The sequence below is a fragment of the Mus caroli genome, unplaced genomic scaffold (assembly GCF_978045245.1).
Source record: "Mus caroli unplaced genomic scaffold, Mus_caroli_1 scaffold_18, whole genome shotgun sequence".
NCBI classification, from domain to species: domain Eukaryota; kingdom Metazoa; phylum Chordata; class Mammalia; order Rodentia; family Muridae; genus Mus; species Mus caroli.
Window position 1 is genome coordinate 10,114,607 of NW_028227273.1, and position 19,193 is coordinate 10,133,799.

At 50.1% G+C, this 19,193-nt stretch overlaps 1 protein-coding gene across 3 annotated transcripts; it reads right to left on the reverse strand.

Annotated features, from left to right (window-relative positions):
• Window positions 1-1,899: 1,899 nt before the first annotated feature.
• Abcg8 (ATP binding cassette subfamily G member 8) lies at window positions 1,900-19,184 on the reverse strand. 3 transcript variants are annotated; one of them, XM_021149104.3, is made up of 13 exons: window positions 18,941-19,184; window positions 15,513-15,614; window positions 13,597-13,753; window positions 10,290-10,528; window positions 9,735-9,867; window positions 9,371-9,640; window positions 7,256-7,418; window positions 7,089-7,169; window positions 6,172-6,371; window positions 5,572-5,648; window positions 4,763-5,030; window positions 3,644-3,771; window positions 1,900-3,558 (listed from the first exon to the last, which is right to left on the reverse strand). In XM_021149104.3, the coding sequence occupies exons 1-13, from the start codon at window positions 19,001-19,003 to the stop codon at window positions 3,421-3,423; spliced, it is 2,019 nt and encodes a 672-aa protein (XP_021004763.1). In that variant the 5' UTR covers window positions 19,004-19,184; the 3' UTR covers window positions 1,900-3,420. The 3 variants fall into 3 exon arrangements, with proteins under 3 accessions (XP_021004763.1, XP_021004762.1, XP_021004765.2); XM_021149103.3 differs by having other exon boundaries at window positions 15,513-15,617; XM_021149106.3 differs by lacking the exon at window positions 18,941-19,184 and adding an exon at window positions 18,595-18,848 and having other exon boundaries at window positions 15,513-15,617.
• Between the last annotated feature and the right edge of the window lie 9 nt (window positions 19,185-19,193).

Below are 19,193 nucleotides of genomic sequence, written 5' to 3' on the forward strand. Positions count from 1 at the left end.
TGTTGGGGCTTGAGCCTCAGGCTTTTGATTTAATTACCTCTTCTGCCACCAAGCTCTTTACCCTAGCTGTTCACCGGAGCCATCCTAGATGAAAGACCAGTTTATCAAACACAAGTGACATCGGAGGTAAGATGGTAGCCGACATAAGGACATTTTCAGGCACGTACACTGACTGTGTTGTCCAATAACACATTTATCTGCAGCAAAATACCCAAGGGCTTGCTTCCTTTGCAGCCGGCTCCTCCCGGTGCCTCATGGCTGGTCTGCCCTAAGGAAGCTACTCCCCTGTGCCAGGCCACGATTTTCTGCTAAGTAATTTGAGTGTTGGAAGGACCCTTGGGCACAGGTCTGCTACCACTTGGATTTAACATACTTTTCAGTATGTTCTCTCTGTGTGTAGTTTAATCTACATTAAAAAAGCAAGCAGGATGTCTACCCCTGTAGATAGGTCAACCCAGGGAAAGATTGTTTTAAGTATCTTTAAGAGCAAGAGCGGTTTTAAAAAATTACAAAAACATAGATGATTATTTTCAGTTTAATTGTTAGTCCCCCATCAATAGTGTAACTTGAATTTGGAAAGTTTACAGTGTACATTTTATAACCTTCATCTTTGGATTAAGAGTCTGCAAGCTGCAGCCTCAGGCCAAGTCTAGGAGCTATGTGCTTCTATAAGCTGTTTTACTGAAACACACCCACATCTTCCACATTCTACTGTGGTTGTGACAGCTCACACCAGCACAGCCTACTGGCAGGCTATATATATGGCTTTCAAAACCTAAAATATCCTTAGCAGAAAAAATTTACAACCCACAAGAAAACTCTGCCCCTTTGCAATGAAGATAAGGGGCACTGGATAGTACTGGGTGTTCCCAGTGCCCCGGCCTTTCTCTTCCCGGGCCTTGTGTGCCCTGGAGAATATTTTTCAACCAAACAAACCCATGGAGTTAGAGCCTAGGGTGCTCTGAGTTCTGGGTACCACACCCCACTGAGTGACAAGCTTACAAAGTCGGATGACTGCCAGCGTTCCTCCTATACTTCTCCATCCAGGCCTAAAGACAGTGGGTTACCAAAACAGAGCTGGGGTCTGGGGAGGGGCTGCAGAACAGACTGGAGGCTCTGCAGATACAGTCATGCATGGGGAATGAACCAAAGGGAGAGTACAAACAGGACTCATCAGAAGAGGGACAGACCCAGAACCCAGGTGTCTCCCATGCACAGACTGGGGAAGACAGAGCTGTTAGAGCGAGTGCTGGATGAACTATGGCGTATGCACATGAACACATATGCAGTTAAGACTGAGTACACACACGCACATTTGCACACGTGTTCACTCACTGTCCACTGAGAGTCCTGAAGTAGCGATGCACAGCAGCAGAGCAGACTCATTCACATCTGGGCTCCTATCTATCTTTCCCCACTAAAAAGTCAGGTTTCTACAGAGAAGCATCCAACCCCAGGGCTGAGCTTGGAAAATCGAGACGATCCCCAATCCCCAATGACTTTGTTTTGTTAGAGTTCCCAGTGACTGAAAGGAACATGATTAAGAAGATAGAGCCAGGCAGTGGTGGCGCACGCCTTTAATCCCAGCACTCGGGAGGCAGAGGCAGGCGGATTTCTGAGTTCAAGGCCAGCCTGGTCTACAGAGTGAGTTTCAGGACAGCCAAGGATACACAGAGAAACCCTGTCTCCAAAAAAGCCACACACACACACACACACACACACACAAAAAAAAGATATGGAAGCCAGCTTGAGTATTTCACTGGCTAAATCAGGGACAATCTGAGTACCCAAGCTAACTATGGCAATGGATTACAGCTTGCTAAATTAAAATGGGACTCCACGAGTATATAATTTATAGCACTAACTCAGGAAGAATGAACAAGTCATGGTCTCCAGGCATGGCATCCAAAAGCTTTATTAATTATGAAAAGAGGGAACCGAGGAACGTGGAGGGGTCCAGCAGACATGCCTTCTGTCAGGCAATCAAAGTCAACAGCACGCAACAACTGGGAACCGTGTGCCGCCTGATGGGACACACTAGGGAAAAACCAATTTCATTCCTGGATATTCTGACCCAGCCTGGATTTAATTGAGAAATGCCCCAGATAAATCCAAATTAAAAGCTACCCTAGAAAGTCAGTGGGCACTGAAGAGCTAGCTCTTCCAAACTGAAAGAAGCAATCAGAGGGTGCTTTTGACTCTGCTCCGAATGAGGGCCCTGTGGCTCTTGCGTGATATCTATGCGACAGGGCTGTGTGGAGTCCCTGAGGCCAGTGGGTGCTGTGGGGCTGCTGCTCACACTGGGGCCTGAATACAGGATGCTGAGTCCATGGATCTGGGCAGGCCTGGGATTTTGCCTACCTCATCAGCATTCACTGACGTCATGGACAGTCAGGACCTGGAGAACCAGTGGAGAACACCTCTCCTGTCCTCAAACACCCTCCCCCCTGGTCCTTTTCATTCCAGACTTGTTTTCCTCTGGGAGCAAGCCCCTCCCAGCTCCGTGCTTTGGGTGGGGGGGGGGGGAGGGGGGCGGGGAGGTGTTCCTTGACACAGGCATGAAGCAAGCAATCTGGATGTGCAGCAAGCAGCGCATCCTCTGGCCACTGTGAAAGCCGATCCCGAGCCCTGGCTAGGCGGATGCAACTCTGAGGCCTGGCTGAGCTCACACAGACTCCGCAAACTGTTTCTAGAGGCATCTCAGGCCTGGCGTTTTGCTCTGTAAAGCCCAAAGGTCTTTTTGATTCTATCACAAAACACTTTGTAAGCTGAGACAACTGGATTTGTCTTTGCCACCGTGTCCTCACCGGAATAACAGGATGCTGCTCACATCAGTGGGTTGCTCCAAGAATAAATGACAATAGCCACACATCATATTTTATACCGTACCCGTTGAGTAGATGCTCAATTAACTCTCAGCTGTCCAACTTTGGGGGTTGGAGTCCATGGATCCACGCAGAGATAAGCGAAAAACATTTTGCTAGTTTGTTTTAGGTCGCCCTTTGTATTGGGAGTGGCTTAACAGTGTGAGAATAGTAGAAGAGAAAGCTAAACACTTTGCTATAAACCGCTATCCTCTCAGGATTCCAGAAATTTCTGCATAGCCTAGCTACTTAATTCATATATAATTGGTTCCCATTCCATACTGGGTTGTTTATATAAAGATATAAAATGCATGAGCAACGTACCTGTTTCTCTCTCTCCCATCACAAGCCCGGGCCTGGGAGCAGAAACACCTCTCAACTGTCTTTATTCTACTGCCATCCTGTGGCTGACCTGTGCCACTGCAGCACTAAGATGTGGCTGCTGCCTGAGAGATGTGTGTGAGCCTTGTCCCCAGTCCGGCTCCTCCTCGGGGTGGCAAGCCCCGGGGGGTGGGGGGTGGGGGAAGGGTCCCGCCAGTGAGAGCAAAGCTGAGTGTCACCAGTCTTGAATTGACTTCTGTTTGATGAGTTTCAAGGACAGATAGTACAGGAACAGGAAGCCGTAGCTGATGCTGATGACAATGAGGTAGATCGCATAGAGTGGATGTGAGTTCAGGTCCATGGCACTGACCATCTGCGGACAGACATTTGGTGAGCGCCCAAGGACGCTGTCCCCAGAGTAGCACTTGAATTTAGAACTCCCAGCCATTGCTACATACCGTGTCTCCGAGGATGGAGAAGGTGAAGTTGCCGACTTGCGTGGTGTAAAGGTGTCCATTAAATTGAATCTGCATCAGCCCCGAGAAGCACCACCGGAGGAACGACACCTTGGAGATCCATGCAGGCACTGAAGACAGCAAGAGCTATGTTACTCACATGCTCTCTGCTCCTCTGGAGAGAGGACTCATGCTAGCTGTGGCCGGAAGAGTCCTCTAAGGACCAAGGAGCAAAAGAGACAAGGAGTAACAGCTGTGACTGGGGACCCTATGCTGAGAGGGCCAAGAACAGGGGACCTACATGTCGGATTGCTACTTACTCTGGACAGTCATTTCATTAATGCTGCATGTGCCCAGCTTCACAGGATACTCAGATAACACCACACCAGAGACCCTGGCCCTGGGGAGCACTCTGCTGGGAGAGGAGGACCCTGACCCCGGGGAGCACTCTGCTGGGAGAGGAGGACCCTGACCCCGGGGAGCACTCTGCTGGGAGAGGAGGACCCTGGCCCCGGGGAGCACTCTGCTGGGAGAGGAGGACCCTGACCCCGGGGAGCACTCTGCTGGGAGAGGAGGACCCTGACCCCGGGGAGCACTCTGCTGGGAGAGGAGGACCCTGACCCTGGGGAGCACTCTGCTGGGAGAGGAGAAAGCTGTAAATGTCAGATGTCAGCAAAGGCTGGCTGAGGAGAGGGTATCAAAGCCGGGAAACGGTGTATACAGAAAACAGCCTAGTGGGCTCCACAGTGAGAAGGTACTGGAAGCTTTACAAGAGCTGGGGGTTGGGGGGCATTGGGAACTAGCAGCTCTGAGAGGCTTTGAACAAGAGCTTGTTCCCAAGAAAGTTTGCCCGGCATAGGTAAACATTGCAAAGGCCACGGAGAGACCAGATGGTTATGGTAGCTCTGGGTTCAACGATGAGGGAGGGGTCGGATTGAAACCGAGGGAGCACTCGGGCCTGGCTCACTGGCGAATGTGGTGGGGGAGTCAGGTGACCTCTGGGCCATAGCCTGCTGTGCATCTGGCAAAGGCCTGGAGAGACCTAACTGGTGTAGACTTAAGCAGCCACAGAGGCCTACAGATGCTTGGCTAAGGGGGGGGGGGCGGGGCAGCAGGCCTCACCTATCCACAGGTTGTCCAAGTTTATCATGAAGCCGGCGGTAAGGTAGAAGGAGTTGTAGAGGGCATTGCAGAAGAAGGAGGACATGTGGAAGGTGGGCAGCATGGCAGAGGCAGCCAGGGCCATGGTCCTGCAGCAGAAGACCACTAACCACACGAGCAGGAAGTGCAGAAGGAAGAGCTCGGGCACGGGCCGCAGGTTTGTCAGCCAGTAGATGGGCATCGCATAGATGATGACGTAGGCACAGTGCTCCGGCAATTCTCCTAGGATCTGCAAAGCACAGCTTCACTAAGCTATGGAGCCAACACCGGCGTTTGCTGTTATCTGAAGACGTTTTAAAGAGTGACAACACCTAGGATGTCCATGGTTCTTCTCGATGAGGGGGTGCCAGGGAAGACCTCTGACCCTGACCTTTCACCAAGCTGCCGTTGCAGGCGCGCTCCAGAGCTGTGCTCCCTGAAGGCGGCTGGTATACGCTCTGCTACCACCCAGCCTGATGGCCACCCTGCCCACCCAGACCTAGTGGCTGTGTGGCTTTATAAGAGTCTCATAACCTCCTGAGCCTCATCCTGGTAACACTTGCCAGGCTGCTCAGGGACACAAGCACTCCCTGGTGTCTCCTGCTTCTTCCTCTCTTAGTTCTGGATGCCCACAAAAGTATCATTTCTGCCTCACAGCCCTGGCCTCTCGGGACAGTTTAATGACTAGCAAGTCTCTGAACCTCTTCTAGAGACTGCACGGCTGAGCAGTTCTGTAAAACTCTTTCCTGCGATGTGTGCAGTGCCCTCCGACCCTTGCTCCCAGCCCTGACCTTGGCAAAGAAATAAGGACCAGCAGTGTACAGCCCATCTTCCAGCTCATAGTACAGCATTGACCTCTCCGAGTGACCTAAAGATGGGGGAGGAGAAGGAAATGAATGTGTGATGGTCGTCTACAGTGTTACTGATGCTGCACTGCATCTCCTGTAATGTCGTTGAAAGCAAGGATATAAAGCTGGGCGTCTTACTTGGTGGCAGGACACTTGCTCACCCGTCGCAAAGCTATGGGTTCAATCCCTGGCACTGGGGGAGAAAGTGCTCTATTTTCTGAATTTGTTCACATGCTGTGCAATCCACAGGCACAGGGACACCACTGTACCCCAGATACTGCAGCTAGTTGCTGACATGCACAAACCCTGCGTGGACAAGAAGTGCAAAGACCCCATAATCTGTATGGTGATATTCGTGCGAAAACTTTTTCAAACGGTTGCTGCACTCATTATACCATCACGATGAAATGGCTCCATAAAGCCATTGTCTCAAGGGGCCGGGAGAAGCACGGAGCTCAGAGGCACGGAATCCTTGGGGTGGCGCAGCACAGCAAGGTCATCCCACTGCCCCGCAGTCTGGTGAGAAGGGCAGGTGACACTCACATTTGGAGACGACATCCAGGATGACATTGAAAGGAATGAGCGCCCCTATCATGAAGAGGAGGGCTGCTGTGTCCATGAAGGAGAGCTGCTTGGCCCCATGGCCGTAGTAAAGGAAGCCGATGATGAGGGACATCAGGCAGGCTTCCGACCCATGAATGAGCAGCGTGGGCAGGTCCCGGAAGTCATTGGAAATCTGACGACTGAAAGAAAGCCTCCAAGTAAGGTGGCCATCCAAACAGACCAGGGTACACGAAGTATGACCAAGCCAGAGTGCTCAGATCAGAGAGGAGGCAGGGGCATGACACTTAGGGTAAATAGCTGGTCCCAGGCCTCTGCATGTGTGCACACCCCAGGAAGCCTGAGTGCAGCAGGCGCATGGAGCCTTCAATCAGCATCTGCCCTTTCTGGGTCTGAGTGTCTGATGTGACTATTTCCATGATCTTTGCCACTGATGCAGTTTTATTCTTGTTTAGAGAATAAGAGCATCAGGGGGACGCAGGAAGGCTTGGCTGGTCCTAGGGGTGCTAGCTTTTAAACAATTTCACTGCTTGCTCCTTCACTTAGATTCCCCTCCAATGGGAATGCTTTGCTTTGATATCCAGAGGCAGAGGAGGCAGGGACGAGAGAGAGAGAGAGAGAGAGAGAGAGAGAGAGAGAGAGAGAGAGAGAGAGAGAGAGGAAGAAGAAGAAGAAGAAGAAGAAGAAGAAGAAGAAGAAGAAGAAGAAGAAGAAGAAGAAGAAGAAGAGGAAGAGGAAGAGGAAGAGGAAGAGGAAGAGGAAGAGGAAGAGGAAGAGGAAGAGGAGGAGGAGGAGGAGGAGGAGGAAGAGGAGGAGGAGGAGGAGGAGGAGGAGGAGGAGGAGGAGGAGGGAGGAAAGGTGGAAGGGAGGAAGAGAGGGAGGGAAGGAGGGAGACTTACCGGATCAGGGTGGAAAACTGCTGTATCATCCCGGGCAGCTCAGCAGCAGTCCCACAGTCAGTGTCCTGTGTAAGGGTCAGGCTGTTGGGAACAGTATGTGAATTATGTGATCAGGCTGGCGGCGGGGGGCACCACCGGAGCTTCCCATCGGTGTGGGCTTCCCGTACCTGACTGGGTGGGTGCTTGTGTTGAGTTCCTTTGCCTCAGCTTTCCACAGAAAGTCATCAAAGCCTTGCACTTTTTCTAGGAACAGGGCTGCAAGAGACTGTGCCTTCTCCACAGTGGCCACCTCCCGTTCTTTGCTGCGTCTGTCGATGCTGGTCAAGTCCACTGTAAGCAGAAGATACAAGGCCATAGTCAACCTGGTCCCACCCTCCGAGAAGGGACTATGATGCAATGGTCAGAGCAGAAAGGCGGAGACCTGGTCCTTGGCTCTGGCTGATCTGACCACATATGCAGATGCCTTGAGAGGGCCACAGATCAGAAAGTAGGCAACAGCAGGGGTCCCACCACACCCCACCCACCCCACCCCACCCCCGTTCCCATCACCACAGAGATTCCTAAAGTGGGCAGGTGCCTTCAGAGCCAGATATGTCGTTACAGGCAGATGCTGGCTCTAATTTCAAGTGACCAGGGTGCTGGGCACCAGCCACATCCAGTGCTCACTACCTATGCTAAGCTTTGCCCCAGGAGAGGCTAGGGCAGCCCACCTAACTGGGGACCAGGTGACTGGGGGAATCTGAGAAGATGCCACACCCTGCATGTGCCAGTCCCATCGTGCAGCTGAGAATGGGCTCTGCCCTCCCTCCAACTCCCCCTCAGTGACAGAAAGCACCAGGCCCAGCAGTCAAAGCCCGGGCAGTGCTATCCCCTGGAGACTCCAGGACTGTGCATGGCTGGGCTGTCCTCTCCATCGCTTTCCCTCATCTGTATGCATTGCATGATACAAGAGAAGAGGTTCAAGGGAGGGAGGGGCTATGGACCACACAGGCTCCCACTGTGCAGGCTGTAGCTCAAATGTTACATTTGCTGGGCACCCTGTGTCCCACACGAACAGCTCCTGCACCCCTTATTAGTGACAGCCACCTGCCTTGGGTCTGGTAGACAAGGACTCTACCCCTACTCCATCCAAAGGAAGACAGAAAAGAAGTCTTTGTTTCTGCCGCGGTTACTTGGCTTGGGTCAGCCCTCGCAGGCTCATTCATACTTCCCCTCGTAGCCAGATTGGCGACTGCCCTCTGCCCCCTTATCTGAGGACACTGACCAGAGTGTGACACATGGAAGTCAGGATGTCACCCTGAGCATGAAAGATGGCTTGTATGGGAGTTCACTGAGGGCATGAGTTCAAAGGGCAGGGAAAGGAGCCAGGAGCTTTTCCTCCTGGGACAGCCAAGGATGCTGGGGTGACAGTGTGGGTGGAATGGACCAGAGTCAAGGCTGAGAGCCAGGCTCACCAACGGGAGCCCTGGGCCTGCTCCCACAGTTGCTCTAGAACACAGTAGGGCAGGGATGAGGTTCCTCAGCTCATCTACAAAACCAGACCTGACCTTGACTTGATAGAGACCATGGAGGTTAGCACTTGGCTATCCTAGGAAGCTTCTGGGGTTCCTGGTCGCCTGGAAGACCGGCTACTGCTTCTGCTTTCCTAGGCTCCAGTACACTGGCCACTTGATCAGCATCTGGGCTGATCAAGCATTCAGCACTCTTGATGGGTGTTTCATATGCAGTGGCCTGAAAAGGCCACCGTTCCCCATGAATGAAGCGGTTCATGGTGTTCTTCATGAAAGAGTGAGTACCTGGGACCCCCCCCCCCAAAGTTAAGGCAGTGACCTATCTAGCAGTCTATATTCACATACTCATTGGCCCTGTCCTGGGCCCTCTACCTATGCTACCTGCCTCTGTGGAGCACAAAGGCACACACACACACACACACACATTCTTACAGCCTGCAATAAAGACCACACATGGATCCAAGATCTCCTGGATTATGTACCTGCTCACCCATCTGCAGTCTTCTACCCCTTCCTGTCCTGTCCAGAGGGGCAGTTTGTCAGAAGACTGCAGTACTAGTGCCTTGCATTCGACCCTGGCAAACTGACCAGTTTCCCGTTTTGCATGCTACCAGTTGGTCCCAGCTCCCCCTCTCATCCGGGCATGCATAACAGGGACTCCCCTAGATCTTTTCAGTAAGGATTTTGTGCTTGTTTTGTTTTCTTTTGTTTGGAGGGGGCGTCAGCAAATGTCTGTGCACCAGGTTCCAGGTCCCTGCCTTTACCACTCACCGTAGTAGTCGGCAGGGTTGCTATAGCGAGGACAAGGATGGCCAATGGATGTGAAGTACTGCACCATGTGCTGCGCCGCCCCCAGGTAGATAGGGGTGCCAGATGTCATCAGAAGGACCAGGTCAAATAGCCTGAAGATGTCAGAGCGAGGCTGGTGGAGGGAGATGAGCACCAGCCTGTTGCCTTTGGCCAGGCGGGACAAGGTTGTCACCAGGTTGTGGGCTGTGAAGCTGTCGAGGCCAGAGGTAGGTTCATCCAGAATAAGGATCCCTGGGGATATTGCACAGGGAGCCCAATGACCACGCTGCCGCTGCCGGACAGGTTGTAGGCTCAGGTCCTCGCCCCTCAGGTTCCCAGGCCTCACCTGGGTTCCACAGGAGTTGCACCCCAATGCTCACTCTTCGGCGCTCACCCCCGGACACCCCACGTACATACGTGTTGCCCACTCTGGTGTTGGCGCACTGCCGCAGCCGCAGCTCGGCGATTACGTCTTCCACCTGAGGACAGGCGGAGTGTTACAAGCATCCAGGGGCTGCACAAACTCTCACTTAATGCAAAGGAAGGCTTCTCCACTATATTTTCCAGCAGCATTGTTTGGCGACCCCCACTCTGCTCCCCCCGCCCCCCCCCCTCCCGTGACCCCAGGTTTTGAGCAGATTCGCCCTGAAGAGCACACATTGTGGACTGGGAATCAGACCAGATAATTGGCTCCCCACTCACACGAAGCACCAGAAAAACCTTACACAAATAAACACACACACATTATCACCCACTTGACAAGGGAGGGGGGGAAGGGAACTCCTGGGGCTAAGAGCATTGGCTTGTAGGGTGGGTTGGTTTAACTACCCAGCTAGACTGGGTCTTCTGGCAAACCAAGGAAGTCTCAGACACCAGGGACACCAACCAGCCAACTGGTTACCCGTTTGTCACGCTGGGCCTGGGAGAAGGTCCTGGGCAGGCGCATCTGGGCAATGAAAGTCAGGGTCTCTCTGACGGTCAGGTTGGGCAGCAGTTGGTCATGCTGCCGCACATGCGCCACGCACTTCCTCACCAGCTGAGGCGTACTGGGTTGCCCGTTTATCCAAATTTGTCCTGATTTCATCTTGCCACCGTGGCCTCTGCCTGTGATCACGTCAAGTAGTGAGGCTCTCCCGCAGCCTGCAAATCCAGAGATATCCCTGAGGGCAGAGTTTCTGCCGGGCTTGCCCTCAACTACTTCCGGAACTGCTCTTCAGAAGCCACCAAACTCCAGGGAAACCAACGCCGTTCTTAGATTTGGGTGGGACAGTCCAGCAGACACACTGATAAAGAGGTTTCAGATAGGAGACGCTGTAGTCCTTACTGCTACAAGCCTGCTGCTGTCCCTCTCCCACCACTAACCAATGGCTTTCTCCCAAGTTGGCGCTAATTACACTACAAAGTGTAGTAGCTATTTCTTTGGCTGAAAACACTTTGCCAGCATCTCATTCATCATTGGGCTCGGAGGTGGCTTTGTGGGAATGACTAATTTGGAGCATTCAGAGTCTGTCTTTGAAGAACTCAGAACTACAATTTAGCTATTTGGTGGTGACACTAGCCTTTAATCCCAGCCAGCATTCAGGAGGCAGGGGGAACCTTTGAGTTGGAGGCCAGTGTGGTCTACAGAGTGAGTTCCAGGATGGCAAGGGCTACAAAGAGAAACCCTATCTCAAACAAACAAACAAACAAACAACCCCAAAACCAACCAACCAACCAAAACCAACCAACCAAAAACAAAACAAAACCCAAACCCAAAACCCAGAAAAACAAACCAAACAAACAAAAAAACTTACAACCTATTTTGGGAAAAATAATTGGCTTCCAAATATCTATACCCTTCTCTCATTTTTAAAATCAGTGTCTTTTTTCTTCTGCCTTGCAAACAAGCATTATCCCATTATCCACTCCTGAACATCATATTCATGCCTATTGATGCAGAGAAGCGAGCACCGAATCTTGTTTTCAAAAGCACGCCTGTAATTAATTTTGTTGTTTTGTGACAGGGTCTCACTACCCAGCCCTGGCTGCCCTAAAACTCACCATATAGACCAGGCTGGCTCAAATGCAACTGAGGTTGCCCTGTCCCCTGCCCCTGTCTCCCAAGTACTGGGATTAAAGGTGGGCACCACCATACCTGGCTCACCTATAACCAGTTTAACTGTGGATGTGAACTCGCCTCATGCTTGGAGAACACCCTCCCGTGTTCCAAGCTGGAGACAAGAGTCTGTTTGAGTCTCCCAGGCAAGGTGTTGGTTTCCCCACTGTGTAGGGTTTGTTGGAATTAGTAGCTCTTGTCCCCTTTTGTAAACAAGACATATGCCTATAGACAGTCTGTGACAAATTCTCCTTGCCATATGTCACATGCTGCCTGCCATGTCCACAAACCCAAGGACCTTCATATATAATCCCCTTGTTTACTATCCAGGGCTGCCTGCTAGGCATGCCCCACTCAGGAGAGAGAGAGACAGAGAGAGACCCCAGCCCTGCGCCTGTTCGGCCTCAGACACTGACTTTGTGAGTGCTGGAAACTGTGCCAGCACCGCAGGTACCAGGAATCCTCAGTCAGAAGGCAGGAATATCACATTTCCTAAACAAAATTGTGGCCAAAAGCTAGAGGCAGACTGCCTAGCAAAGAGCGCCTGGTGCATTTGGGCAAATACTCTCTGAGGAGCCATGGCACCCAAGAGCCTTGCAATGTGGCCGCCGTCTCCTCACCAGGAATTTCATTAACTTCGAAATCCTTTTGTATGGCCGATTCTACAGAACAAGCTAAATACTTGGAGCAAATGTTTTAGAATAATTTTAAAAATTATTATAATGGCTACTATGCATATTCATATTCTCCCTGTGTGATAGTATTTAAAGTAATTAACATCACAGGACGTATAATGACTAAATCTTTCTAAAAAAGCTTCAAAATTTTCAGTCAAGTAATCTTGAAGCCAAGCAAAGCTAACCCTGACTAACTGGACGTTAGTCAGTGTAAATCCTGCTCTGCCTCTTGGAACTTCACTCTCCTAATTAAAAGTCAGGGTGCTGCTGGCCAGGGGGCCGTATGGATACTTATTCAACAGTATTCGGCATCATGGCTGAATGGTTCCTAGGTCGCCGAGGTGCCCAGAAAAGACAGATCCAAGGAGACAAGCTATCAGACATTATAAATCCAAATATCCTTTGCCTGTTTAGCTCAGCATCGCAGGGTCAGGGCCAGGGACCGAATGAGTATGCATGTTGTTTCAGTTACAAAGTACGGTTACGTTTTGTAGCTTATTTGCTCTTTGGTTAGACAGTAAACAAGTCTATCAGAAGAGTGTGCAAGTTTGGAACAGATGTTCAAAGTGTTGGGCAATTTTCCCTTCTGGAAATGATTAACTAAAAAGTATAAAGTTCTCTAATCCTGCATAAAGGGATCCCGGGATTCATAATCAGATGTAAGTGTAAGATCTGGCGCTAGGCAAATTCCTGCCCTTAGGAGTCTCACTCAACTCTTTTGGAGTTAGTGTTCTCACCTGTCAAGTGTGTGTGTGTGTGTGTGTGTGTGTGTGTGTGTGTGTGTGCGTGTTCTCACAAAGAACATTCTAGAAATATGGAGGACTAGATAGATGATTTAAAAATCTTCTCCCTAAAATGCTTCCAGACGGGAAAGGTATGAGGCAGGATCCAATATGGGAAACCAACCCCATTCTCCAAGCCCCTCTCATCTGCAAGGTTCTGTAATTTCAGATTTGACCTGTGACAGCGACTGCCTGAGACACTTCAAGGATCTGCCTCTTGGCAGGCGGTTGAAGGTTATGCTAGGACTGTGGAGGGGGCAGTGGCAGCTCGGCCCTGCCGAGTCATTGTCTAACCATGACCTGACGCGGGCTGTGCAGGCACCCATGGTTGGGGAAGTCTCTGAAAAGAACATCACGTTCTAAAGCTGCTTGTGTATCGTCTTAGTCCAGTGTGAACTGTAGGCCCGCATGATAGCCAGAGCTGCAGGTGGACTAAACTCTCACTCAGGGGCACAACAGCAGCAAGATCTAGGAGTTGGTGGGTGAGGGAGGGGGCATTTGAACCCAGGTCTATCTGACTGAGAACCTATGCTCTAAGCCATTTTACCATATTACTTTGTTAGTCCAGGGTTCTGCACGCAAGATTCATGGCTGAAGGCTGTTCTGAACCGTAGGGGAGAAAAGCCATTGTCCCCTGACAGCCTCTGTTGGTACCTGAGCTCCCTATGATGGCCAGCATCTGTCCACTCCTCACTTTGAAGCTTAGATTTCGGATGCCCAGCTCACAGGAGTCTTGGCTGCTGTGAGACCTCCAGGGTATCTTGAACTGAGCCAGCTGCTCAAACCAAGGCACCTGAGAGGCGATGTCCACCTGTGGGGAGAGGTTAGCGAGCCCTTGGGAAGCTGAACCATTCAGAGGGCTTCAGCAGTGTCTACTGCGTTTTGTATAACTCCTCTCACAGGAGACACCCCAATGGATACTGATGCATAAGAGACCTTGAGGCATCCCACACCACAGTCGTAACAAACATGGCAGCGAGACCCCACCATCCTGTTCAAGTCTAGAGCTGAGAGGGTGGGTGACCAGAAAGCATGTGAAATATCAGAAAGAAAAAAAAAACCCAGCAAGTGTTTACCAGCTGCAAGTCATTACAATAATCACTTTATATCATTATCCATCTACTGTTCATTGCAAACATATGGTGTGGGCACTATTGTCTGTTTTACTGATCAGTTCAAAGCAGTTAAGGAATGCTCTCAAGCTCGTACCGTTTATAGTGCATGGCAGAGCAGAGAGAGGTTACAAAGTGGCTCGTTCCTTTGTTTAGACTCAGAGGCACAAGAAGGCTGGCTTGGGACTCTGACTTTCACCACCCCACTTGGGCAGCATGTGGTCTACCCCTGGGAAAATGGGGGGTGGGGAATCATTGCATTCTGACAAAGGCATTCTGGGGGCCTTCATGAGGGCCTTCACATTCTACATGTTTTATGAGCAATGGGACAACATATTTTATAAAAATAGACCATAAGTAGGTACATAGATAGATAGATAGATAGATAGATAGATAGATGATAGATTGATAGATGATAGATGGATGTTAGATAATAGATAGATGTTAGATAATATATAGATGATAGGTGGATGGATAGATGTTAGATAATAGATGATAGATGGATGCATAGATGTTAGATGATAGGTAGATAGATGACAGATAGATGATGATAGATCTAAGTGAACGAAATCTCAACAAACTGTCATTTACTTAAGAGCATATTGTTAATTTCCTAGTTTTGATAATTACTATGTAGTTTGCAAGATGTGGACTTCAAGGGAAGCCAGGCAAAAAGTGTGTCTCCACAAACACTGTGTGTTTGCTATGTGTGTTTTCTACAGGTATGTACATGCACATGTGTGTGTAAATGCACCTTGCACATGTGTGTTGAGAGCCCAGCGGTAAATGGCACTTTCTACTTTACTTTTGAGACCTGGTCTCTTGCTGAACCTGTAACTTACAGATTCAGCCAGGCTGAATGACATGAAGTATCCTCTAGACTCTAGGACCACAGACTTGTGCCACCCAGACCAGATTGTCTTCTGTGGGTTCTGGAAATCTGAGCTCAGGCACTTTACTGAGTGAGCCATCTTTACTGAGTGAGCCATCTCCCCAGCCCCTTTGATATCTGTCATCTAATACAGATATATAATACATTCACATATGCCATATATTGTATAGCTATATCATATGTATGTATGTATATACAAACACACATATATTTTATGTATATGATAAACATATAATGTTACAAACATAAAAATATATGTGCATAAATGTACACACACACTATATCTAGATCTAGATCTAGATCTAGATATATAGAGAGAAGGATTTCAACTTTTAAAGTTATGAGTACCAGAGACATCCCCACAGGCCTTCACAGTGAACATTAGCATCCTCACGAGGGGCTCTACCCTTTTCCAAACCTCTAGCTGCAGGTGGGGCTTGCGCCCAGGACAGTCTGAACTTCACCCTTGGGGTTAGAGAACCTACAGAATGGACTCACCCTTCCTTCCCCTGAACATTTTGTTAGCTGCCCACCCTTCTCCCCTGAACCCAGGCACGTGCCCCTACCTGGTAGGTGAGATCTCTGACCTCCAGAGTGTTGGACTGGCCACTGTAGGTGAAATACAGACTGTTGTCACTTTCCGAGGAGAACAAGCTGTCCTGGAGGCCCTGCTGGGAGACATGTAGTCAAGATGTAAAGGTCACGTGCAGAGAGCGCCTTCCCGGGTTCTTATTTCTTTGTGTCGGAAACCATCAGATTTTTCTCTCCGAGTCTTTTGCTTTGAAAGTAAAACTTTTATTTTATTTTGTGTGAATGACTGTTTGTCTGCATGCATGTGCGTGTGCCACACACATACCTGGCACCCTCAGAGGTCAAAAGAGGTCACTGGGTCCTCTGGACCTGGAGTTATGGGTAGTTGTGAACCATCTGTGTGTGATGGGAATGGGGTCCAGGTATTCTCAGGTGCTCTTAATGTTTGAGCATTGCTCCAGCTCCATCCTCTGATCTTTATTAAAAAATAATAATAGCAATGGTATAAACTATGGTCACCCCACTGTGCTTCAGAACACTAGAATTTATGTCTCCCATCTCACTTTGATGCCCAGGATCTGACTGCCAACCATCCTTTCCCCTGTAATATAATTCATCTCTTTGAAGTAGGAATATATTGGAGATCTCTTTTGGGGTGTGTGTGTGTGTGTTGGGGAATCAAATCCATAGCATATACTAGGCCAGTCATGATACTGACAGAACCATAGCACCACATACCGGGTCCCTGGGGTTTCTGGTTTTCAAATCAGTTATCTTTAGGTGAGACCTTAGTTACTTGCGTGGACTAGGAATTTGTCCCTAGATACTTGTACTTGATACAAAGTTTCTTCCATTGGCTTCAGGGGTGGAGGGGCTACTGAGGGAGGAGAGCTCTCAGGTTACTGCGCTAATGTGAAGACCTGGGGGTTTAGACAGACAGAGAGGACAGAGTGGAAGACAGGGATGCAGTTGATTAGTGCCCAGGTCGCCACTCTGACTCACTCAAGCCCACTGACCCCGCCCACACGGAGAGTCTGGGTTTCCAGGAGCCTCACAGACAACTCAGCTTCCGAAAGGAAAAAAAAAATATCCTGTCTGGCTTGTGGATGACTTCTGTTCCATTTTAAAATATTTTCCTTGGCACCCAGGAAGGATTTGTTAGACTCTTCCTGAGGTTTTGACAAATTCTCTCTATTTTTCAAACCCTTAAATATCTATTCGGCTGACACATTAATCAGCACGACTGTCAGAACATCATTTGAATCTGTGACAGGTGACACCCTAAAAAAGTGAAAGCGGGTTTATTTGTAGGTAACTAGTGTGGCTCCTGCTGGGCTACAGTGTAACATCTCCTTGTATTAACTTCTGGTTACATTCCTGAGTCAGAAACACAGACGTGGGAAAATCCAGAGGGCACAAAAAGGGAGAAATGTGCAGAAAACGGTGGTGGCTGGTGGGGACCTATATGGTAAGTCTTTGGCCCAAGGCACGTACCTGGCCCTCTGTTGACCCCTGCAGACACGATCTCATCTGCCTCTGCTAAGAGTCCAGGCTTTCCTATCCCTGTTCCTGTTTGCAGTGTGAGGAGGCTGTAGACCATGGGTCCTGGCGCCCTGGTACTCAGTGCCAGAATTCCCTGTGAGATAGCCCTGATCTCCTCCCTCCTTCCAGGCCATCACTGAGTATGGGCAGTGCCAGTCTCTGTGAAGACCTAACTCGAATATGAGTAGAAAGACAGTGTGGCCACTATGTGAGTTCTTTGTAGAGTGAGATGCTGGGTGGGCAGAGAAGGAGATGGATGGCCACGGCATGGAGCAGAAGCCAGCCAGCTCCTCAAGAAATGCTCAGTTTTCTAAATTTGCATACAGAGATGAGAGGCTGGAAACCATTGGGCAGTTTTTAGCTTGACTGACAACTTTTAAGAATGGAGGCACAGGGCATATCAGTGTCATTGTCCCCCCCCCCTGCCCCCAGCCCTGCAGTTGTCAGAGGCGGGCCATCACAGGGCACCTACAACAGTAGGAGCTCACAGGAGGAACTTGTAGGTGGCAGGACCTAGGCACACTTTTGGATATAGAATTCTGACAGCTCATTGCCTTTTTAGCTGTAATCTGAAGGGCAAAAGCCCCCACCCCCACCCCTGATTTTATATCCTACTCAGGAAGGGAGCATCAAAGACGTAGAAGGAGTTATTTCCTCATAGACTCTGTCTGCCTCATGGGGAATTCTGACAGCAGAGTTAGCTGTTGCTCCTGGTAGTAGGATTGGTCAATCCCAGGCAATCCTGTCTTCCCTAGACCAGGGGACTGAGGCGTCCCTGTTGGACGTGGCCATCCTGTTCTGGTCTTTCTCTCCAGAAAAGTGGGCCGGGTGTAGAAGCTGGGGGGAGGGGGGAGATCTTCTCTGCTTCAAAGCTTGCCCACAACTTGAGTCAAAGGCCATTTATCAAGCAAACGCTTCTCCGGTTAATGAGGTAGGAGGCCTAGGAGCTCCACTTCCTGGCCACCTCGCTGCTCTCTGTCCACCCTGCCTCCCTCCCAGACCATAAGATTGCAAGCACACAATCCTGACACTCCCCAACAAGCGATCATGATCACAGTCAGTGTATTTGTAAACTGCCTGAAACCAACGTGTGGGCATAGAAATATTTTCTTGTAAGAAGAGAAAAAAATAAATCGTGGGCTGGGGGAATGGCTCAGTTGTAGAACATTTGGTTCAACCTCCTGTTACACACACACAAAGAGAGAGAGAGAGAGAGAGAGAGAGAGAGAGAGAGAGAGAGAGAGAGAGAGGAAGGTGGGGGCAGAGGAGGAGGAAGGAAGAAGGAAGAGGAGAAAGAGGACAGTGGCCCTCAGAGGGATTTATGACCTGACTTCCCAGCCGTGAGCCCTGCCCTTTCAGTGAGGTTTCTCTAAGCAGAGCCTCAACTCTACAAGGTAGAGCGATGCCTCAACCCCTCCTTGGCATTTGTTCCTGCTGCCTGCCCTTTCTCTCTGTCTCTCTGTCTGTTGGTCTGTCTGTCCCTGCAGCTTCTCAGCCTCACACAGAGACCTTTGGGCTTCCCCTGGCCTTCTCTCCCCTCTGGTTCTCAGGAAACAACACCGAGGACTAACTTACTACATAAGTATGGCAGCATAGCGATCTGTTGTTACCTCTCCGCTGTCTCTTGACTACCACTGAGATTCTTGATCTGACGGTCACATGGGTCAACGCTCTGTGATGGAATGTCATTTGGAAAACATCAATCCCGGTCATTCACAGGAGCATGCTGTCATGGGGAAGTGACCTCAGAGGTCTCCTGGCTCCTGAGACTGTTCCCCTCAGACCACCAACACTGAGGAGACAGGGCCCTGCCACCCCATTTCCATTCTACTTGAAGTCCTGGTGGTACATTAGGACCAATCCTGTGGTAGGAAAGAAAGGTCAGTCTCACACTGCCTCCACCCTGGCAGAGCTCACTCACCGAAGCATCCTGAAGTACAGTGCCGTTCCACAGCTGGGTCTCATCTTTGGTCTTCTCAGCCATGACCAGTGCTGTTTGTACCCTTTGTGTGGCCTCCCCTGCTGTTGGGCTCTCTCTGTCTTTGCTCCTTAGAGCTGGGGCACCTGAGCCCTCCTCTGTGCCAGCCTTTCTCCCAGCATTCCTCTCTGGCAAACACTCCTATAAACACACTGTGTGTTCTGCCTATTGTCGAGATAAGGACATTCTGGCTAAA

Coding starts and splice junctions, on each gene's coding strand:
- Abcg8 (XM_021149106.3), bottom strand. CDS start 18,732: ATGACCGGGATTGATGTTTTCCAAATGACATTCCATCACAGAGCGTTG. Junction 7,170..7,255: donor ACAAGCACCCACCCAGTCAG/GTACGGGAAGCC, acceptor TGTTCCCAACAG/CCTGACCCTTACACAGGACA. Junction 3,559..3,643: donor TCTCCATCCTCGGAGACACG/GTATGTAGCAAT, acceptor GTCTGTCCGCAG/ATGGTCAGTGCCATGGACCT.